The sequence below is a fragment of the Meleagris gallopavo genome, chromosome 13 (assembly GCF_000146605.3).
Source record: "Meleagris gallopavo isolate NT-WF06-2002-E0010 breed Aviagen turkey brand Nicholas breeding stock chromosome 13, Turkey_5.1, whole genome shotgun sequence".
Lineage (NCBI taxonomy): Eukaryota > Metazoa > Chordata > Aves > Galliformes > Phasianidae > Meleagris > Meleagris gallopavo.
Window position 1 is genome coordinate 3,023,775 of NC_015023.2, and position 19,722 is coordinate 3,043,496.

At 35.2% G+C, this 19,722-nt stretch overlaps 1 protein-coding gene across 1 annotated transcript; it reads right to left on the minus strand.

The window, feature by feature from the left end:
- Positions 1 to 16: 16 nt before the first annotated feature.
- CEP89 (centrosomal protein 89) lies at positions 17 to 19,692 on the minus strand. The gene is made up of 19 exons (XM_019619668.2): positions 19,684 to 19,692; positions 19,090 to 19,196; positions 17,748 to 17,903; positions 16,984 to 17,185; positions 15,657 to 15,759; positions 14,900 to 14,928; positions 14,392 to 14,446; positions 12,835 to 13,053; positions 12,355 to 12,497; positions 11,949 to 11,999; positions 10,824 to 10,907; positions 9,846 to 9,949; positions 9,319 to 9,434; positions 8,098 to 8,278; positions 7,273 to 7,440; positions 6,472 to 6,613; positions 5,596 to 5,685; positions 2,879 to 3,048; positions 17 to 1,564 (listed from the first exon to the last, which is right to left on the minus strand). The coding sequence occupies exons 1-19, from the start codon at positions 19,690 to 19,692 to the stop codon at positions 1,333 to 1,335; spliced, it is 2,361 nt and encodes a 786-aa protein (XP_019475213.1). The 3' UTR covers positions 17 to 1,332.
- Between the last annotated feature and the right edge of the window lie 30 nt (positions 19,693 to 19,722).

Consider the following 19,722-nt stretch of genomic DNA (forward strand, 5'->3'; position numbering starts at 1 on the left):
GAGCAGCGTGTTTTACAAATTAAAAATTCTTCTAACTTCTGAAGATTTTTTTTTTTTTAAATAGTGATAAATTCCCAGTACCGATTCCTCATGGTTTTACTTTATTATGAAAGAAAATGTCTCAAGAAAGCAGGAAATTTTCTGGTCCCTTACAGCAACAGTATGTATTCTTTTCAGTATTTAAATTTTTTTGTGTTTTGTTACCTTTATCAAAGTCAATGTGATGATTAAACATTTCTAGTTTTATACAGCCTCTATAGTTACAGATTTCAGTACAGTGTTAAAATTTTCAGGTTCCATTTGGGATTTTATTATGGATATGAAGCAACAAACAAAAAGCTGATCCCAAAAAATATGTATGAATTCCTAAATTTAAGTAATATATAATGAGACTTAGTACTGAAATACTTTCATATTGATGTGCAGTATTGTGAAAAAGCAATTATTAGGAAAATGAAGATGAATACACTTGATTCTAATTTAAGGACTGGCTCTGCTACAGAAAATGCTTTGGAAGAAGTCAGAGTGAGTTCCTGTGAAGCAGCTGAATCCGAAGTAGGACTCAGACCGCTCAGTCAGGAGGAGGACTGCATCTTCTGTCAGCATCTCATCAACCTTGGTAAAACTGGGAGGAAATGTGCTGATGGATAGATTCTTATAATTCTGCTTTGTGGACAGCTGTGCTTTCACGCACCATAAAGCTGTTTGTGTCCCTATCTGCTCTGCAGTTAAGTATTTCTGTCCTTGAAAGAACAAGATCTTTGGCAGGCAATCCAATATAAGAACATCCTTGCAAATCAGGATGTTAAGATCAGAGAACAGACACCAAAATTGTTTGGTTTTTTTCTTCAGTTTTGGTTCTATTTCATCTATAGTTTATTCGGTGATATTCTGAAAGAATTGCCTGAAATTAGGCCTTTTAATTAAGATGTATAATGAGAGACATTTACCACATAGAGGCTTTCTTTTTTGCTGTTTAGTTAATCTGAAGCCAGGAACGTGCTTTGCCTGTGTTACAACTCTAAGCTTACCAGCAGCTTTGTTTTTTTTCTCTTTAACTGGATAGTTGTTTAATTTGGAATTGCACCACATTTTGCCTGAGTAAGGAACAGCTTTTTCTTCAAAAAATAAAAAAATAAAAGTGTAGATTTATATTCATAATTACTATAGCTAGAGAATATGCTGTTGTCATATTAATATTCTAAAAATAAATTAATTTTGAAGATGGTAACTGTTCTATTGTTCGGTGGTGTCAAATTCAGGCACAGAGTTCTTCCTGTAATAGTCCTGTTTTTAGTGATAAAAATGCATAAGCTATCTTTATTCTTATTGCTAGGATTGTTGTTGAGCTTCATTTTTAGTAGGTGATTGTTTCACATCGCAATAGCTAAAATCATGTCCATAAAGAAGATCCTTCTGAGAGATTTCATCCAAGTATGACTCATTACCTGTAACAGTATTCCACATATTGTTATTTCCCAAAGATTTACGTAAGAGTTCTCTCATTCTCCTGTTTTCTTTGGATGTGGATTCCCAAATGACTTCAAGTTCACCTTCTACTTTTCTAGGAAGAAAAATGAATATAAATCTTAATCTTAAAACCACTTTTCAGCCGCAAGGAATTATGGTATGCACATAAGCAAATTATACAATGCATGTATTTAGATGTTTGAAATGTTCTGATTTGAAATTAAGTCCTATTTTGCTTTTAAAATCCTAGTAAATGTAACATCAGAGAGGACTGAGGTTAATTCAACACAAAGAACAACATTTGTGAGACTGTGACTGCCTTTGAATCAGGCTGTTGTGACTGCATTTCTGCTTCCTCTAGCAGGTATGTTTCTGTAACACATGCACCCCTTTTCTGACAGATATGATTTCTGTATCTTGTCTACCAGCTAAACAAGTCTGATCAAGCAACAGGTCAGTTCAGGCTCTGTGCTCAGCTAATGCCTCTCTGTGGAGGCCAAACAGAAATGGTGTCAACTTCTGGGTTTGTGTGGTGGTGATGTATGGAAACAGATACATTTAGAGAGGGAGTGGCGTGTCTGAACTTTTCTTGGAAGATTAACTTCTGAACAAATCTGACATGCAGAATCTGAAAGTGCTTGCTAATTTCACTTTGGAATAAGCTGTCAAAGCATGTCATTGTCAAAGAAACATATTGTGGATGGTCCTGACTTTGCACACAGTGTACTACAGTCATAAGTAAGACTTCAGCGGGGTGTAATCCACAGCTTTGACAGTTAAGCTTTTTCTTCAGGTAAGCATCTAAGAAGCAGCAGTTATAACACAACTGTAGTTGCACAACAGTAGGTTTTTGTTTCTGTATTTTTTGCTTTAAGAAAAAAGTAAAGTATTTTATAGTGAAGCTTGACTGCTGTTCATAGTTAAAGTTATTTTTCTTTTCATTCTGCATGTGGCAAATCCCTCACTTGTTAACAAAACAGTGAGGTAGATTCAAAAAGAAACCTGACATGTGTACTCATTAGATTGATTTTTCTGCCAGTGTGAAAGCTGTTGTGGAGGGGGAATGGGTAAGTGTTCAGCCTTTAGTAGAAGATGCTGTTAAATAATTAACACGTCTTGATGATTCGTAGACCCCTAACTCATCAGAAACTAGGCTCAGATTGCTATTTTTCATATATATAGATTCTTTCTTGATATTTAAAAAAATAAATTCCTCCTTCAAAAAGTACTGCAGCTGGGAAGGATAGAATTGAGAGCATTTCAGCATTTTCAATATGGTTAAATAAGACTGAGAAAAATAATATACCATATGGGGATCTGATGGAAAACAAGCTTGCTGTGTGCAGTTGACTGGTCCCACCCCTCTTCCCTGTCAGATCTATTTGGATTGTTTCTGCCTCTGACTTACTTTTTTTGCTGCAGCACTTCATCAAGGGTTTCCTGCTTGTCTTGCAGCAGACGCTGGAGGTGCTTCATTTCTTGCTGGTACTGAGCAGTCTTCCCAGCAAAATCTTTCTCCTGCTCAGTCAATTTGAGACTGATATCTCCAAGCTTCCCAGCTGCTTTCTTTTTATAGAGCTGTAGAATTAATAGGAAAAACATTATGAGAAATAAGAGCAATTTACTACCAACCAAAGGAAGTTGTGAGAGATTCATTCGCAGTTTAATCTTTTCATCAGTGATGCTTTTCTTAAATCCATCAGGTGTGTTGCATTATATTTTTTGTTTTTTTTTTAACCTATTTGTTATGGTATTACGCTTGCACTTCGTTATGCATATAAAACCAGTGTGTCCTCTAAATACCATACAGTATAGAAAAGCTGCTTCTCTCAGAGAATGGTCAGGCACTGGAATGGCCTGTCCAGGGAGGTGGTGGAATTGCTGTCCCTGGCAGTGTTCAAGAGGTGTCTGGATGAGGAGCTACGAGATACGGTTACTGGCTTGTGGTAGCAGTGGTAGGAAGAGGATAGTTAGACCAGATGATCTTGTAAATCCTTTCCAATCTTGTGATTCTATGATTCGGAGTGAAAAGAATCAGATGCAAAAAAACACACTTGTGCAGAGCTATACTTCACAGAACTCAAAATTATAGAATGGTTTGGGTTGGAAGGAACCTTAAAGATCATTTAGTTACACCCCCTCTGCCACTAGATCAGGCTGCTGAAAGCTATGTGGCTCTTACCACTTGTCCAGCAATTATATTTATCAATGTATTCTATGAAAAAGTGTGTTTTTTGTTCTCTAATCGTAATACCAGGAGGTAGGACAGAGTGCCTTAATGATTTAAAATAATATTGCTGTTTCACATAGTAGTTTGTTTGGTTTATTGAGGGCACAAGTCATTTTATGCAGATTAGCAGTAATAACCAAATATATGGGTCTAATCTCAAAATAAAGACAAATACTTTTTCTGTAACGTGATTTTGCTTTTTGAAATAACTTTTCCAATCAGTTGCATACCTCTATGAGGAACTGAAAAATACAGCGTGTCATGTGTTGTTACATATTTCTATGTTACTTTTCTCTTGATAAAAAGAAATGTTTGCCAATATCAGCTTTTTTTCTTGTGTTTGCAACCATAGTGCTTTAAAGTGGTAGTATATCTACAGAATGTAACGTTTGACATTGTCTCTAAGACCAGATTTTTGGGGTAGAAGCACCTCCTTCAGTAAAAGGATATTTTGTGAAGCCTTGAAAATGTTCCTATCTATGTCGTCTTAATATGAAGTTTTATCATAGGCTTTAGGCACTAAGATTTCATCTTCATCTGAATCAGAGCAAAAAAGTCTTGAGTATACCTTATGTGGAGAAGAATATTTAACTTATGAGATTCCCAAGATAAATCTACAAACCACAAGATGATATGATTGCACTCTAAATACAATGTGTGGATAAAGGTAAATCTGTTCTTTCAGATTTATTTTGCTTGAGATGGTTCAAAGCTGTGTCTGATAAGTAATCTATAGGCTGCATTTGTCAGCTTTACTTGCCTGTTTTTATTGGCCAATTGAATTTGTGCCATATGTGCAAAAGGCAAAAATGCACTACTTTTTGGCCTAGTGATTAAAACACGATACATTGTTCTAGAATTGCTTATAACTAAGTTGATTTGAAATCCATAAGCTGCCTCAGCAGAACTTCAGCAGGATGGCTAAAAAGGTCCAAGCTGGACCCAAGCTCATTTTGAGGGAGCCAGACCAAGTGGTGCTCGGCATGCGGACGTCTGCAACTGCAGGCACTCACAGAACCTTCAGAGCAAGCTCCTGAATTGTTCAGAACTGTCTATTAATTTTCTCTCAAGTAAAGCAGGCAGTAGTGTATGGAGATAACAATTTGTAGGAAGAGGGGGATAACACAGCTGGAAGTGGTGACGTCTTCTCTAGTTTTTAAAGGGTAGGCTGCCTGAGATCACAGCATCACAGATATACAGCAAGCAGTGAAGATGAGCACCGATGTTGGATGTAGCAGCTGGTACTGAAGGGGACATAGCCTACATCCCGTAAAGAAGTTCTGAGAAGGTACATTCTTGGCTGTCTAATTCTGTTATGCTTTGCATACTGAGTCGTGTGGGAGCCATTTATATTATAGTACAGATCTTCTGTTCTCTTCCTGAAGTAACAGTTCAAAAAAACAGTTCACTAAAACAGTTTTAGACCACCATCTTGGTAACTGTGAATAGAATAGATATTTGGAGTTTATTTAAAACAACTGTTGAATAAAACCATTTTTATGAATTACCCACTGTTTAAAAATAAACAAAAAACCATGGCGACCTACTTAAAAAAAAAAAGCGTCATTGCAGGATAGTTCATGTTGTATATGATTATTTAGAAAAAGAAATGCAAAACCTGTACACTTCAGCTGCATCTTTTCTGATTACAAAGGGAAAAGGAGATAGCATTAAATGTTCTGCTCCATAGTCAGACTTGTTAATGGTGTTCATTCAGTGACCTAGCTGCACATGCAGTATTCAAGTACAATGTAAGAACTTCTGATGAAAGATGACTGTGATTTCATTTTTTAAAAACTCAAAATCAGCATCTTCCATAACAACACTGACACAGAGTTGCTACTGACTTATTATAAAAATAGTTCTACAGAATGTTCAGGTTAGAAATTGTTTACCTTCACTTTTTCTTCCAACCTTCCTAAGCGTAGACTGCCTTCTACTATTTTGTTTAGAACTCCATGGTTCTCGTTTTCCAAGCACTTGGCCTGCAAACATTGTATAGATATAATGAAATATAACCATTACTTAAGGCAAACAAAATACATAGGTTGAGGAAGACAAAGCTATTCTGTTTTGAGTGTTAAGAACAAAGAATCAATACATGAAAGAAGCTTAACCACAAGAGGGTGATCAACTTTTTACACAGTTTAATAGTAATAGGACAAGGAGGAATGGCTTTAAACGAAAAGAAGATTTAAGTTAGATGTTAGGCAGATGTTTTTTCACTCAGTGTGGACCATCCCTGAAATCTTGTAAATAAAAAAATGCATCTGTAATAAAATGCCAGCTAATAGGCAAGCCAAGCAAATAAACTAAATAGAAGTTGTTCCAAAACTCTCCACAAGTTTGTCAAAATAACTGCTCACTAAAAAGAAGCATTAATGTGTATTTGCATCCAAAGTAGAAGGTCCATACATATCACTAAGGACCATCTGAATCATAAATGCATACAAAGTATTTATGGTTTCATGCTGTTCTTCAATATATGGCATTTCAGCATTTGAAGACAGTATGTAAAATCAGATTAAATAATGGGCACTATTACAGGCTCTAATGCTGCTGTGAATTAAGGCTTAGTTACCCCCAGAAACTAGGGTTCTAGTTCTAGCTGCCCTTCTATAAAATAATATTTGTTGTTTCTATCCTATTTCCTATATACATCTATGTAGCTAAATCAATCAACTGAAATTATCTATTTTCAGTAACTCAATATTAAGAATTGTGCAATATGATGGTAACCGAAACATCAAAAATTAATGAAAGGTAATTACCAAGAAAACAAGATGATCGCGTTCCTGCGCTATTTTTTCCACCAAACCGATAAGGTTTGTCAGATAGTGATGTGCTGCAACTTCTTTTTCGATTGCTTCCTCCAACTGCTGTTTCAAAAGACCTATTTTCTTCTTTAATCGCCTATAAAATGAACAGGAGAATCTAAAGATTAGGAATTAATAATGGCATTAAGAGAACTTGCATCTAAAGCGCGGGTCAACTTGCACAAGTCTCAAAACCAATCTGATGCACTACTAAAGAGGTGCTGTCTTGAAATGTTTTGAGTGGTGAAAGTATCACTGCCCTACCTTTGTATTTGTAATATGCTGTGTGAACAGCAACTGTAACAATTTTTCACAAGAACAATTTCTGCAATGGCTACAAGCTCATAAAAAAATGTAACAATAGTATTATTGTTACTTTTCAAAAGCCTGTTCTCCCTCTGAACCACTGGGGTACATGTGAAAGTCTACAGTTACTGGAATATCCTGCTTTTCAGGATATGCACATGTGATTAATCACTACAGCTAACTACCACCACTGAAGAGTCATTCTTGATTTGCATGTAAAGACAAATGTATGTGAAAATGTAAAAAGTTCAGAAAAGTTATTTAACAACCAAACCAAATTAAGTGTGGTGAGGATGTTTGTTTGTTTTTTGGAGATATAGTTGCTCGATAATCAGAAAAGAGACACAGGGGTGTGAGACAATATTTTTACAGGTACTACTGCTGTGGTATTTTTAGAAATTTAAGTATTGAGAAAATGAAAATGTAATACAAAATGAAAAAAAGAGAAACCTGTTTGTTTTCTGTGTCATTTCCATCTCAGCTTCCAGGGTTGTCTTATCAGCCAGGAAGTTGTTTTTTTGTAAAAGTAGTTTCTTGTTTTGAGCTTGCAGTGATGCAATCTTTCCCATGAGATCTTCCACTTCAGAGCGCTTTTTCTCCTGCTCCTGCTGTAAATGGCTGCAAAAACAACCATGTAGAACAGGATTCCTGTGTACACCTACTTCAGTATAAAGTCAAATTATGGTAAGATTATCATGCTGAAGGTATGAAAAAGGTACATTAGTAATGTTTGGTGTTCAGTGGTGCTAAAGAACAGTTTTACAATCTGATGACGTACCAGTTTGTGAATGAAGCATAACACAAGCAAAATTAATAAAAATAATTCATTCTGGCTGCATTTGAAATAATTATAAATTACAAAACATATAGTGCAAAATCCACTTCCTGCCTATTTTTTTCGAAGAAACTGTTAGGCAGAACATCTAGGAAAGGGATTGTACCAAGAAACAATGAAATTACTATCCTCAGGTGAAAGGAAACAAATTTACAGAATGTCTTCAGAAAAGCACTACTTCCCAAAATACCTGTGACAGACCTTTTGTTTTATCATTTTCATACCTTTAGGGTTGAGATTTACTTTTATAATTTTAATCATCTATAAAAAGCAAGACAGTATTTTGAAAATACTGACATTTCTTTATGTGTGAAGATAACTACCAAAATACAGAAAATTACCAGCATATTTCTATCTACAAAACGATGCATGCATATGAGGATTTGCTCATGTGAATGTTCTGTAGAATTGTTTCTTTTGCACCAAATGCAAACTCATACCTTTTTAAGTCATTCACCAAAGCAAAATGCTCCTCTGCTGCTATTCTGCTATCCAGTTTGGCTTTGAGCTCTTCACAAGTAGTATGTAGAGCTTTCAACTGCTTCTGGTAGTCTCTGATCTGTCCTTCTTGACTCTGTTTCTTCTCTTCTAAAATTATTATCTGTTTGGTCAATTTTGAAGCTTTTGGAAGGAAAAAAGCACAACTGGGTACAGCAGAATTCAATCACTTAAAACTCAAACCAATAATACATTAATTCATTGTTCTTTATAGCATTATCTAACAGTGGATTTGTCTGGTTTTTTATGTTTTAACAGTTTGTTTTTTTTCTGTCCTAATTTGTCTAGGAGATGTGCCAAATTTTTCCACAGTGAGGTTGGTAACTATAAATAGGAGGAAAGTTAAACTTTGAAAGCAGAAAGGAAACTATTTCTGGAACTGTGTGTCAGATAAGCAGAGAATTTCAGAACTGAAAATTGGCTATATAGATTCATTTAATAAAATGATTCTCATCATAAGCTTTATACTAACAAAACTGAATTAGATGTTTTTCAGGACATCCTAATCTGTGAATTAAGATTCACAGAATTAATACCTTCAGTCTTAATCATCACTAAGAAATCTTGCTTTCAGTACTAGGATTTTAAACTGTAACATGCCAGACTTTTTTTCTCAATACTCACTCGGAAGTCTATTATCAAAAATTATCGAGAGGAATTGGTTGATACAGAGCATAATTATTCAACTAAATACAAGCCTCTGATAAAACAATAAGTAACCAAACTGATTACTACTTGACATATACATATAAATCTAAGCAATACCAAACTATGAAAGTAAAATCACATGCTGCTACCTGTGATATAATCAACTATATTTTATCAGTAATAAACATTGGTTTAGAAAGTAGAGAAATGAACCGATAAAGCCCACAGATTCTAAATTGAACATGAAAGCCTGTAAAGTTTTAAGTGCTTTTGAAATACACTTTACTGATTCTTTTTTTTTTCTAGTTCTGGTCACTTTTTCAGAAGAAGGAAGTCAAAGCAGACTGTCCTGTATAGTAATCAGTAAGTGATAGTGGCATTCCCTTTTCCTATCAGCTAACAGCCACAGCCTATCTTCATAGTAGTGTTTTATAAGCATCTTATCAAGCTGAGGAAATAAAAAAAATAATCACAAAAACTGCAGTACTGTCTATGGAGAGAGCTCAAGCACATACCTTCTTGAACATGTTGTCTATGATTATCTTTTGCTTTAGCTTGTTGAATTTCAAGTTGCTCCATCAACAACCTGTTTTCTTCCAAGACAAGCCTGGCCTGAGTTTGTAGCTGGTGCCTGCAATAACAGGCAGTTTATAAAATGACTGTAGTTTATGTCCAAAAGAGAAAACAACCGACTTCCAACAGTATAAACTTAAAAATTACATTTGAGTGCCCTTCAATAACAAATGAAAAACCTTCATCAAAAGCAATCTCAAAATGTAAGGTAAGCTCACTGGAGGCATAAAATGTCTTTGAAAATGTAAATTATTTGAAGTAATTTTTTTTACAAACTAAATAAAATTCACTGTAAAAGGAAGGAAAGATAGGTATGTGTAAATTATAGTAAAAGAGTGGTTTAGGCTGGAAGAGACCTCTGTATCGGATCCAGTCTCCTGCCAGTCTTAAGATCTGTAATCTTGTGCATTTGCATGGATCAAGCAAAACGATTACTAATTTTTCATTTATTTCTCATAATATAACTTGCCATTCTGTAGTGGTAATTAAGTTATTTTTATTTAATTGCTCATGCAGGTCTTCATTTTCCTTCACCAGCTCTTCAACTTGTACTTTAAAATTCTTCATATCCTCCTGGAAGGTAAAGGATTTCAAATTAAAATATTTAGAAGTAAATATTTTGGTTTAATTTTTACATCAACAAAATATGCATGTCTGAGTGCCTTCATAATTCCCATGTTAACGTTATCTGACTAGTCACTCATCTTGAACTCATGCATATCTGAATTGAGATTTTTGTCAATTGTCATTTGAATTAAGCAAATTAAAATAAAAACATAGATTCAAGAGCATGAACGTTCCATGAATTCTGGAATCTACTAGATAATAGCATACATTTCAGTATGAAATATGGCTCATTCTCTGGCTTCAGTTTTTGAAGGAAATAAATTATTCTGAATAACAGTTCTGCTCTGAAGCTCATGTAGTTCCTTGGACTTGGTTATATATAATTTAAATGAGAAAAGATGAATGCCTTGGTAATCTTTCTTTGCCTTTTGATCACTGTTTGAAAAAAGATTCTCAAGAAACAATTTTTTAATTTAAAGGCTTGGTGATAAAATACATTTATAAAGAGCAAAAACAGGCAGTACCCAATCCTTAAATAACTTGAAATAAATATAGTACTTCCACTAAATCCAAAGCCCAGCTAATATAGGGCACTGGCATCCCCATTATGAATGGCAGCAATAAATTCTTCTACTGGCTGACTTTTTATGGTTTACTCAGAAATTACAATTCCCATACAATGCAATATTGTGCCACATTCTGTATCTGAACAACTGACAAAAAACAACAAACCAAGCATTTTAAGACAGAAAAACAACTATGTCTGCTAAAGAAAAGGTCATTTGTAATTTTAGGCAGAAAACAGCTTTGACAAATCCCTGAAAAATATAAGTAGATGTTTCTGCTTTATTTTAGAAGTATTTTTTCTTTGACAACTTGCCTCATGTGCAAAATTTAAATCTTCCTTTTCTTTTATTCTGTCTTCATATGCCAACAGAAGAGGAGACAAATACTTCATATCCAGCTTAAGAAAAAAAAGTTTTAAAAAATCTCATAAATCAGATAGAAACTGTAATCTCATCAGTAGTTTTAATTTCTCATCCTACTAGCTTTTTCACTGCTAGTTTTAAAAACTACTAAGGGCTTTCAGGTGCCATTAGTTCTGTGTATAATTGAAGGTGGAGTAAATAGTTCAGGAGCTCCTTAAATTACAGGAAAGTAATTTAAATAAACTTGCACAAAGTCAAAATACCATTTCTTTCACAGTGCTTTGTTCTTAGTGCACTGCAATTCAATCTAGAAACCAAGTTTTTTTTATCATAGGAGTGCATACTAAAAAAAAAAATACTGTCCATAAAGAAGAATTAGTCAGCTATTTATAATCTAATCATTTCAACTTGGAAAATTCATCTTCATATGCTGCATATCACAGAATTGGTGAAGCTGGGAGTGACCTCTGGAGGTCACCTTGAGCAACATCTTTGCTCAGGCAGCCACCTAGAGCACTGCCCAACACCAGTTCTTTGTCATTCTGACTGAGGAGGTATGGTTTAATTTTATGGGTATCAATGAAATAAAGCATTTCATGGATTATTTGCCTACCACTTTCTACTAGTGGGCCTGTGATAATTTCTATCATCACAATCTCTACAATACGGTATTTCTAGTATTACTTAAAATAATCTCTGCAGAAGAATAACAATTCAGACTAATAATTAAGCAATAGACCTTGAAGCAAAGTAATATCAGACAGTACTCAGTGAGGATGGTATTTACAATTCTCACAGTAGCTGTTCTTGAATTGCTTTCATGAGTGCAAATTTGGGAACTGTATGCAATTTGTAGCTTATCATTAGTTCACCCAGAGATGCACATATTCACTGCAAATTTTTTCCATTGCATCTGTCTTCATGAAACAAATGTTCATCAAATTCTACCATTATGTGACAGTGATGCTGTTGAACTAAGTAATATCCTGAGAGTTTGAGTATTTTGATTCCAGTAAAGAAATTCTACTGCTTTACTTGAAAAGGAATGAGCAGATAAGCAAAAATATACTACTTACCAGCCATGGGGGTGGTGGTCCTTTAGTGGGTAAACTATTTAGTTTTAGGTGCTAAAAAAGATATTTAAAAAGAAACTTAAGTTATTTCTTGCTTTTTAAAGCACCAACATCAGACACTGCAAAAGTATATGACTATTATCCCCAGACAAGCTGATGTTTCTAATTATGTGTGTTGCACATGTAATGCATACAGTCAGCAAAACTGAAACTTCAGCAGCTTACTAACATAGGCCAACTTTTTAAAGTTAGATTTAAAGGTAAGTGCTTATTCTAAATTTCAGAAGGAAGCCTATGCCATGTGTAGACTGATGTTATTTTATCTGAATTTACCCCCAAAAACTCAAAGGTAAATTAAAGCACAATTGGACATCTCCATACAGACTGCTGTTATAACTAACATTCTTACCTCTTCTCGGGTCAGTGGCCTGAATTTAGTTTGATAGCGACTTAACTCTACATTCAAACGATGGACTGTCAATTTCAAAGCATCATTTTCATCTACAAGTTCTTGTGCTTGTTGTCTCAGAGAAAGTAATTCTGTAGTCTCTCCTATTAAAACAAATACCCTACCCATTTCAATCAAATTTCAAGAAATGTTAACATTGATTTGTTAATTTTAAGGAAAAAATAAGCCAGAATGACAAGAGAACATCTCTCAAAAGTGTTAGGGAGTAAGCCTATGAAAAACTACTAACACAAGGAACATGGAATAACATTCTTTCTCATGAGCCTCTAGTTATTCCTTGACAAAATTAATACAAAAAATACTGCACAAAAAATTCTTCTGCAGAACTACTTGCTCAAATTAGTAACACAAAAACCTGCTGCCTCAATAATGGGTTATAAGAAATTAGAAAAATCAAACCACTAGCAGTATGTCTCCCACCTTCATTATGTGTCGTCTTTGCAGCTTCTTTAAGTTTTCCGTTTTCTGCTTCTAGTCTCTTCAGTTTTAGTTGCTGTTCTTCCATTTGCTGTTTTATTCCGTCGAGTTGTTGGCCCACAGCCTGATATGCCTTGTTCAAAGACCAGTTTTCTTGTTGTAGCTCTCTGAGCTTTTCTCTAGTCATATTTTCCCGTGCTTGCCTTGCACGAATAGAGACATCTGTAGATGCCAACGTTCAATATATTTGAATTATAGTCAGACTTCAGTACAGCAAAGTTCAGCAAGTTATAATCCATTTTTTTTCTATTATTGACATGAGTGGTACTACATAAGATACATAAATCAACAGATGGCTTCCAGAATATTAAGGTAAGAAAGTATGTAAAAGATGTGTGTGGGAAGAGCTATACAGAGCAGTGGCTCCAAGTTCACATTTCCTCTGAGGCACTGGGAAAAAAACCAAACAACTTTCCATAAGGCACAAGGAAAATGCATGTGTATTTTCCTCTCCCTAGCACAGGTAATCAGAGAGGTGAGACAGAAATAGGCACTGCAGGAAGCAAAGTGTCCATGTCTGCATAGCTTAGTTGATCTTCTTGTGCCCCTTTTTTGTTTTAATCAAATATGTAATTAAAGCTTTGCTCTTGTTCCCTCTGAACAAGTTTCAGTGTTCTGATAGGCACAGAAGCTACTTCACAGTCCTCAAAAAGTAAAACTTCAGATTGTCTGCAGGAATACAGATACATTGTTGCATTAGCAATAAGGGATCTACTTCATTTTTTCTTTCCTGCCATATGGACTAAACAGCTTATCTATTCAAATAAAAGCTGCAATTTCACCATTAATGACAGACTTTAAGAGACAGCATAATCTAACAGCATACTGTGTGAATATAACTTAATATAGCCACAGTTCCTTAGTATAGAAATATACACATGAAACCAAGTAACTCATTTTGATATACAGAGCTCTGTTACTGACATAGCAGCTTCATTTGCTTAGTCACACTACTTCTTGTGAGAAGGTCTGAAATACTTAGGCTACATGGAAAGATATAAAGACCCATGAACTCCTGTTAGGCAGATACCTTATCCATTTATCCATGTGACAAGCTTAGAAGTGCTGTGCCTGAATTTGTTGCACAGATGCAATAACGTACATTTAAGACAGCAGCTGAAGATAGACCACACACCTCATGTCAACCAGTTCAGTTGCAGTGAGATGCTTAGTAATGGTGACAGCCTTTAACACAGATGAAACTTAGGGGACTAGAGAAGTCCAGTATAACTTTCATTTCATTACGTTGCTTACCACTTCATATTTAAAAACATCACTTAGATTGGAAAATAAAAACAAATTAAATGCCCAACATAAAAAGCCTAGAACTATTGTTTTAATACATATCACAACACTCAGCATTTTTTTTTAATCTGTACAGGAGAAATATATTTTTTCTTGAATTAGGCTTACTGAGTATAAGCTGGAAAATGTATTTTTATAAACATGCATTCTTTAAAGTGAAGATTTGCAGTAATGTCACAGAAAAATCAGAAGTACCTGGGGATGGTGGAGGCTTCTCCCGGATCAGACTTTCAGCTAATGATTTTTCTTCCTACCATGGAAATAAGAAAAAAGAGACAGTTTGCTCTAAGTTATCATATCTGAAACACATTGAACAGCATCAGTGCTAGAGAACTTAAGAAACAGAACTTTTGAAACAGTTCTTTGATATCAATAAAGTTGAAGGTTGGACTCACTGCTGCATTTGTCATTTATCTGTCTTGCCATCTTGTTACTTACCACTGTTACTGATCATTCCTAAACACCTGAAATAGTATTTCCTCTCGTTGTCAAAGATGTACAGTTCTGAAAACCATTTCATAATGGCTTTAAAAATAAACCAGGTTTCGTGTCCTAACAGTCTGAATGTTGCTCCCTCTTTTTAGTTCGTATGAGAGACTCTAGGATAGTCATAAAAGACAGATGTAAACTGGCAGCTCTTTATAACACCAGAGCACAATATTTTCCATAGTGCGTCACAAATAAACCTTCTTATAAGTCTTACCTTTGAATTCAAGCCAAGCCGTTTGTTCTCTGTTAAAGAAAAAAAGAAAAGCAGATCTGTGGGTTAATTAAGAATGAAAGTATTGGTAAGCCTGTAAATTCTAAGGGTGCGTATGGATACTTAAGTACACATTATGTACTGCAAATAAGCACAAGAAAGTCCTTCTAAAATCCCCTTAGTGGTTTATTAAAATACTGATGTGATACCTTACTTTACCACTCACACTGTATAAATATAATCATGGAAGAAACGAAATTATGTTTTCAGAAAAGTGTTCTTACAGCTGATTTTTAGACATGTCATTTTCTTAGTCCAAGAAAAATGACTGACTAAAGATATTTTCTTTTTACCTAATTAACCCTTCTAACTTCTGGGGTTTTTTCTTCTATTAAAGCTTTGAGTACCATAGCACTCCAGTAGCATTCAGAGAATAAAATGCTTTGATTCTGGCATGTATATCAGAGATGTGGTAGACCAGACAGAGCTCATTGCTCAATTTAGATGTTTTGTTTTTAAAGCTGATTGTTAATAGATGTTTAAGAGTTTCAGTTATAGAGTGGATATAGAGCAGTCTTCCCTCTATGCAAATTCTTATTTTTCTGTAACTACTAGAAGTGGCTGCTACTTAACATTTCTCTGACCTTTTTTTTTTTTTTAAAGGAATATATCATTATCATGTTAAATGTAGGTTGTTCAAAAATTATTTTCTCCCGTGATATTAAATGGTAAGGCATCTTGCCTTAAAGTAAACCTTTACCTTCAGATTGCATGTTTGACTCATCCACCGACACCTGAAACTGACTTTCATGAGATGTTTCTTTCTTCTCAGCATTATTACTAGGAGATGGTTGAAACTCTTCCTGTGTATAAATAAGACAAGCCTGTCTAAATCATAACACTATTATAATAGCCCATGACAGTACATCTTGATATGTGTATGAAACCTTTACTATAATAATGTCTTAGTTACATTTAGAATTATACTCCAGAATGTTAAGATAATAAATGAAATGACATGATGTTTGGCTTCAGGACTATACATAAAATATAGCCTTTCCACAACTAGCAGGAGGTGGACAACTTGGATCATATGATCTGTCTATTTTGTCGGCCTTTTTTGTTTCAGATTCCTTGCCCAGTGCAGTCTTACCTGCCCTGAAGCTAGTCTCTGTGGATGCCCCATCCCTGGATGCATTCAAGGCCAGGCTGGATGGGGCCCTGGGCAGCCTGAGCTGGTGGGAGGAGCCCTGACACTGCAAGGAATTGGAACTGGGTGGACTTTAGGGCTTTTTCCAATCCAGGCCATTCTGTATCTAAACTTACTCTTTAAAAAAGCTCTGCCATTTACGGTATTACAGTACTTGAACAATTAATGAATAATTTTTAGCAGTCTTAGCTGTTTTCCTTGTTGATTACGTAGCAACATCCCAGTATGCAACACACCCCTTCTTCCCTCTCTTCTCCCTGATTACTGTCTCTTCACTTAGGTGTGTTTTCCAATTCCTTTCACATACATAGCAATTTATTCCTTCTGTAGTACTCAGTTACTTCTGAGTAAGTTTTTGTAGCACTTTGGACAAAGATGCAAACTGAGCTTTAAATGCAACTTCAGCAGTCTTAAGCTGCTTCTGTGCTTTAAACACACAAAAACCCACTGGTCTTTAAGACACAAGGTCATGTCTTCTGTTTGATTCTGAACGTTCTTCTCTCTGAATGGGTCCTGCTCCTTAGCACAGTTCTGAATCAATAACTGAGTTTTCACTATGCCTAAAAGTACTTAAGTATCACGCTCTTAGTAAAATATTGGACACTTCACCAGATTAAAATATGTACTTCCATTAAATCTATAAGTAAGAGCAATAATATCAGTGATTTCCTATTAAGAAAAATGTGCTAATAAGGAATCTGTGAGGATCAACAAACAAACTTAACATGTTTAAGAGTAAATTGATTGTGAAAAGATGTAAATAAAAATGGAATAAATAAGTAAATAGTAAGAAGAGAATGACAAGCTATAGTAATATTTAATATTCATATTAATATATTACAATACAGTAAAAGAATTAACTGATTTAAAATACTACCTTTTTGTTTTTACAGGGAACTGCATAAATCGCACTGGTGCTGAAGCTTTCCCCCTGTTTCTCATTACCGTCAGAGCTGGACTCTGCCTCTCTGCCACCATCTGAAAGATAGGTTTCCATGTCCTCATCCTCACAGTAACTGCCTGTTATTTCCAGTGACTGTGCAGGAGATCTGTCACTGCCATCAAGTTTCCAGTTAGGCCTGTAAGTAGAAAACAGTTCAAAGCCTGCTTCAGTGTTGCTAAATGCCAGTAAAGTAGAGTCATCAGTCAGAGAATGTACACAAGTCCAACAGCAGAAACAAATATGTAAGCTTTAGCTGCAAACAAGGAGCCTAAGCTATGCGTATGCTTTAAAACCTTTAAAAGACAACACCAAAACTGTTTTCTTCTCTAGTTTAAAGAAAATACCACACTAGAGATCAAAGGCTGCTAATTCTACAGCAAGAATAGTCTGAAATAATAATTTAGCACAAAGGAATTACCTTATATAATTCAGATGATTATTCGGTGATTAACTGTATAACTGATAGGCATTTGGCAGAAATAATATGTTTTTATGTGCAGTAACTGTACAATCCAGACCTCCCTCTCTAGGGATGGTATACATCACTTTATGAGAAGTAGAATAACAGCTTTGGACTTAATTTATGAAGTAAACTGGTTTTAGGATTTGAATTAGTTCTCAGTAACTCTTGGTTAAAATTATTCCATTGGAAGATTTCATTTCTAATTTAAGAGAGCAAAACAGAAAGCATACACTACCCCATTCTGAGCTCTGTGACTGTAGCATATGGTTCAAAGCCCTCCTGTTCTATGTGGGTGGAATCACCTTCAGAAAGCGATCGCTGCCGAGGCTGAGGAATAGCAACCGTGCGCCCTGTCAGTGTTGTTGCAAGGATAGCTGCTGCTAAAGCAGATCTAGAAGAAAATAGAAAAAGAAACAATGCAATATTGATGTCATCTCTGTGCTGCACACCTTATTTCCTCTTCCAATGTAAAATGTCTTCGCTATTTAAGAAAAGCCAGAAGTTCAAAGTTAAAAAACAACACGACATTGCTAAGGGACTGGATTTAAACCACTTAACTCCAAGGTAATGCATAAAACCCAGTGTGCTCTTACAATGCAAGAATTTAAGAGTACAGTATAAATACCTATTAAGTTTTTCCTAAATCAGATACATGAAAAAGAAATTAATACACTGAATTACATTTCCAAAATTCACACCAAAAATTTACAGTATTTAGCATGCACTTCAGTCCTAATAATAGTACCTGCAGGCAGGTTGAGAAACTGTTCCATATTTTGCTATTTTGTCTCCTACTTCCCAGGAGGAAACTACACAGAATTGTTGATATCATTACTGATGACTGTGAAGCTGTGCATAAATGCTGAAGTGTTACAAACTAGTGCAAGTGTAAGTAGATGGAAGTGCTTGCTAGTGGGATGCTGCAGAGCAGAGTGGAGTAAGATGAAGATGAATACCAAAGGAAAGGAATGATGAGGGCTGTATCAGGAATGACAGCAGCTGGAGGTCAAAAAGAAGAAGTGAACTGGAATTGACCAGGAATAATATGGACACCAGAAAGAACACAGAAAATAACCAGAAGTGAATTAAACGCAAAGAAGAAAAACTGTAAGGTACTACAAATGAAACTAAATTCATATTTTCACTTTGTACTAGTCGCCTGCATTGCTAATTCAACCTAACAGTGGTTTTACATACAAGTTTTTAAGTCCCCGTTTTGTTGTTGATTTTTAATGCAATAGAATGGCAGGTTAGTAATGTTTAACTTAGCTTTTCTAAGGAGTAGAAGGTTCTTCATTCATGGTACTAGCACAGCTACAGTCCTGCACTGTAGCATCCAATTTAGAAATGGCCCTCACCTTGAAAAGTCCATTCGTCTTTAATCAACTCAGATTTATAAGTTATATAGAAAGGTAATTGTCTTAATTGCTTATCGTACTTCAGAACAGCTCTGCCTAAAAAACATATTCATTTATGAGAAGGCTTATGTAAACACTACAACAGCAGCTCTGCTCATCATGCATTCCTAGTGTGCTACTGCAATTGATGAAACAAAAAAGAAACAACTCAAAACCTACCTGAGCCTTTCTGGAGAAGGGTTTGGGCTACGAGGGGGAGGGGTGCGGGGAACTGCAGGTTTAGGAGCTATGGTGGCAGCAGGGACCAGGCCATGAGCTATGTGTTTCTAAACAATTTAAAATAAAATTAGTTGGCAATGACTTTAAGGATCATAGTGAAAAAAGTACAGAACCGAACACGCCCAAAAACTAACTTCACAAAATAATACAGAAGGGAAGAACGTTCACATGCAATTAATGTGAAGAGAAAACTTGAAATGGTTTTAAATGTAACTTCAGAGCATGTATGAATAGTATGAATGAAGGTTAGAAATGTACTTTACATAACAAATGTATACCAGTGACCGTACCTTCTCCACTCATTACATCACTATTTGCAAAATCAGAACTGCAATATACTCATTTAAAGTCTTATTTTCATACATAGACAAGAAAGGCATAGGAGATGTTAATTTACTTCTAATTATTTGAACCTTGTTTCGCAGTAACAATTCTTATTCCCTGTCTTGTACAAAAGGTTTGTAACCTGTTGTCACTGCAGTAGGAGATGAAGAAAGTGCAATCACTAAACAAGTCTCATAAGACATGTCTTACGTGAGTCATAAAGGCTCAACCTGAATAGGGGCAAAAAAA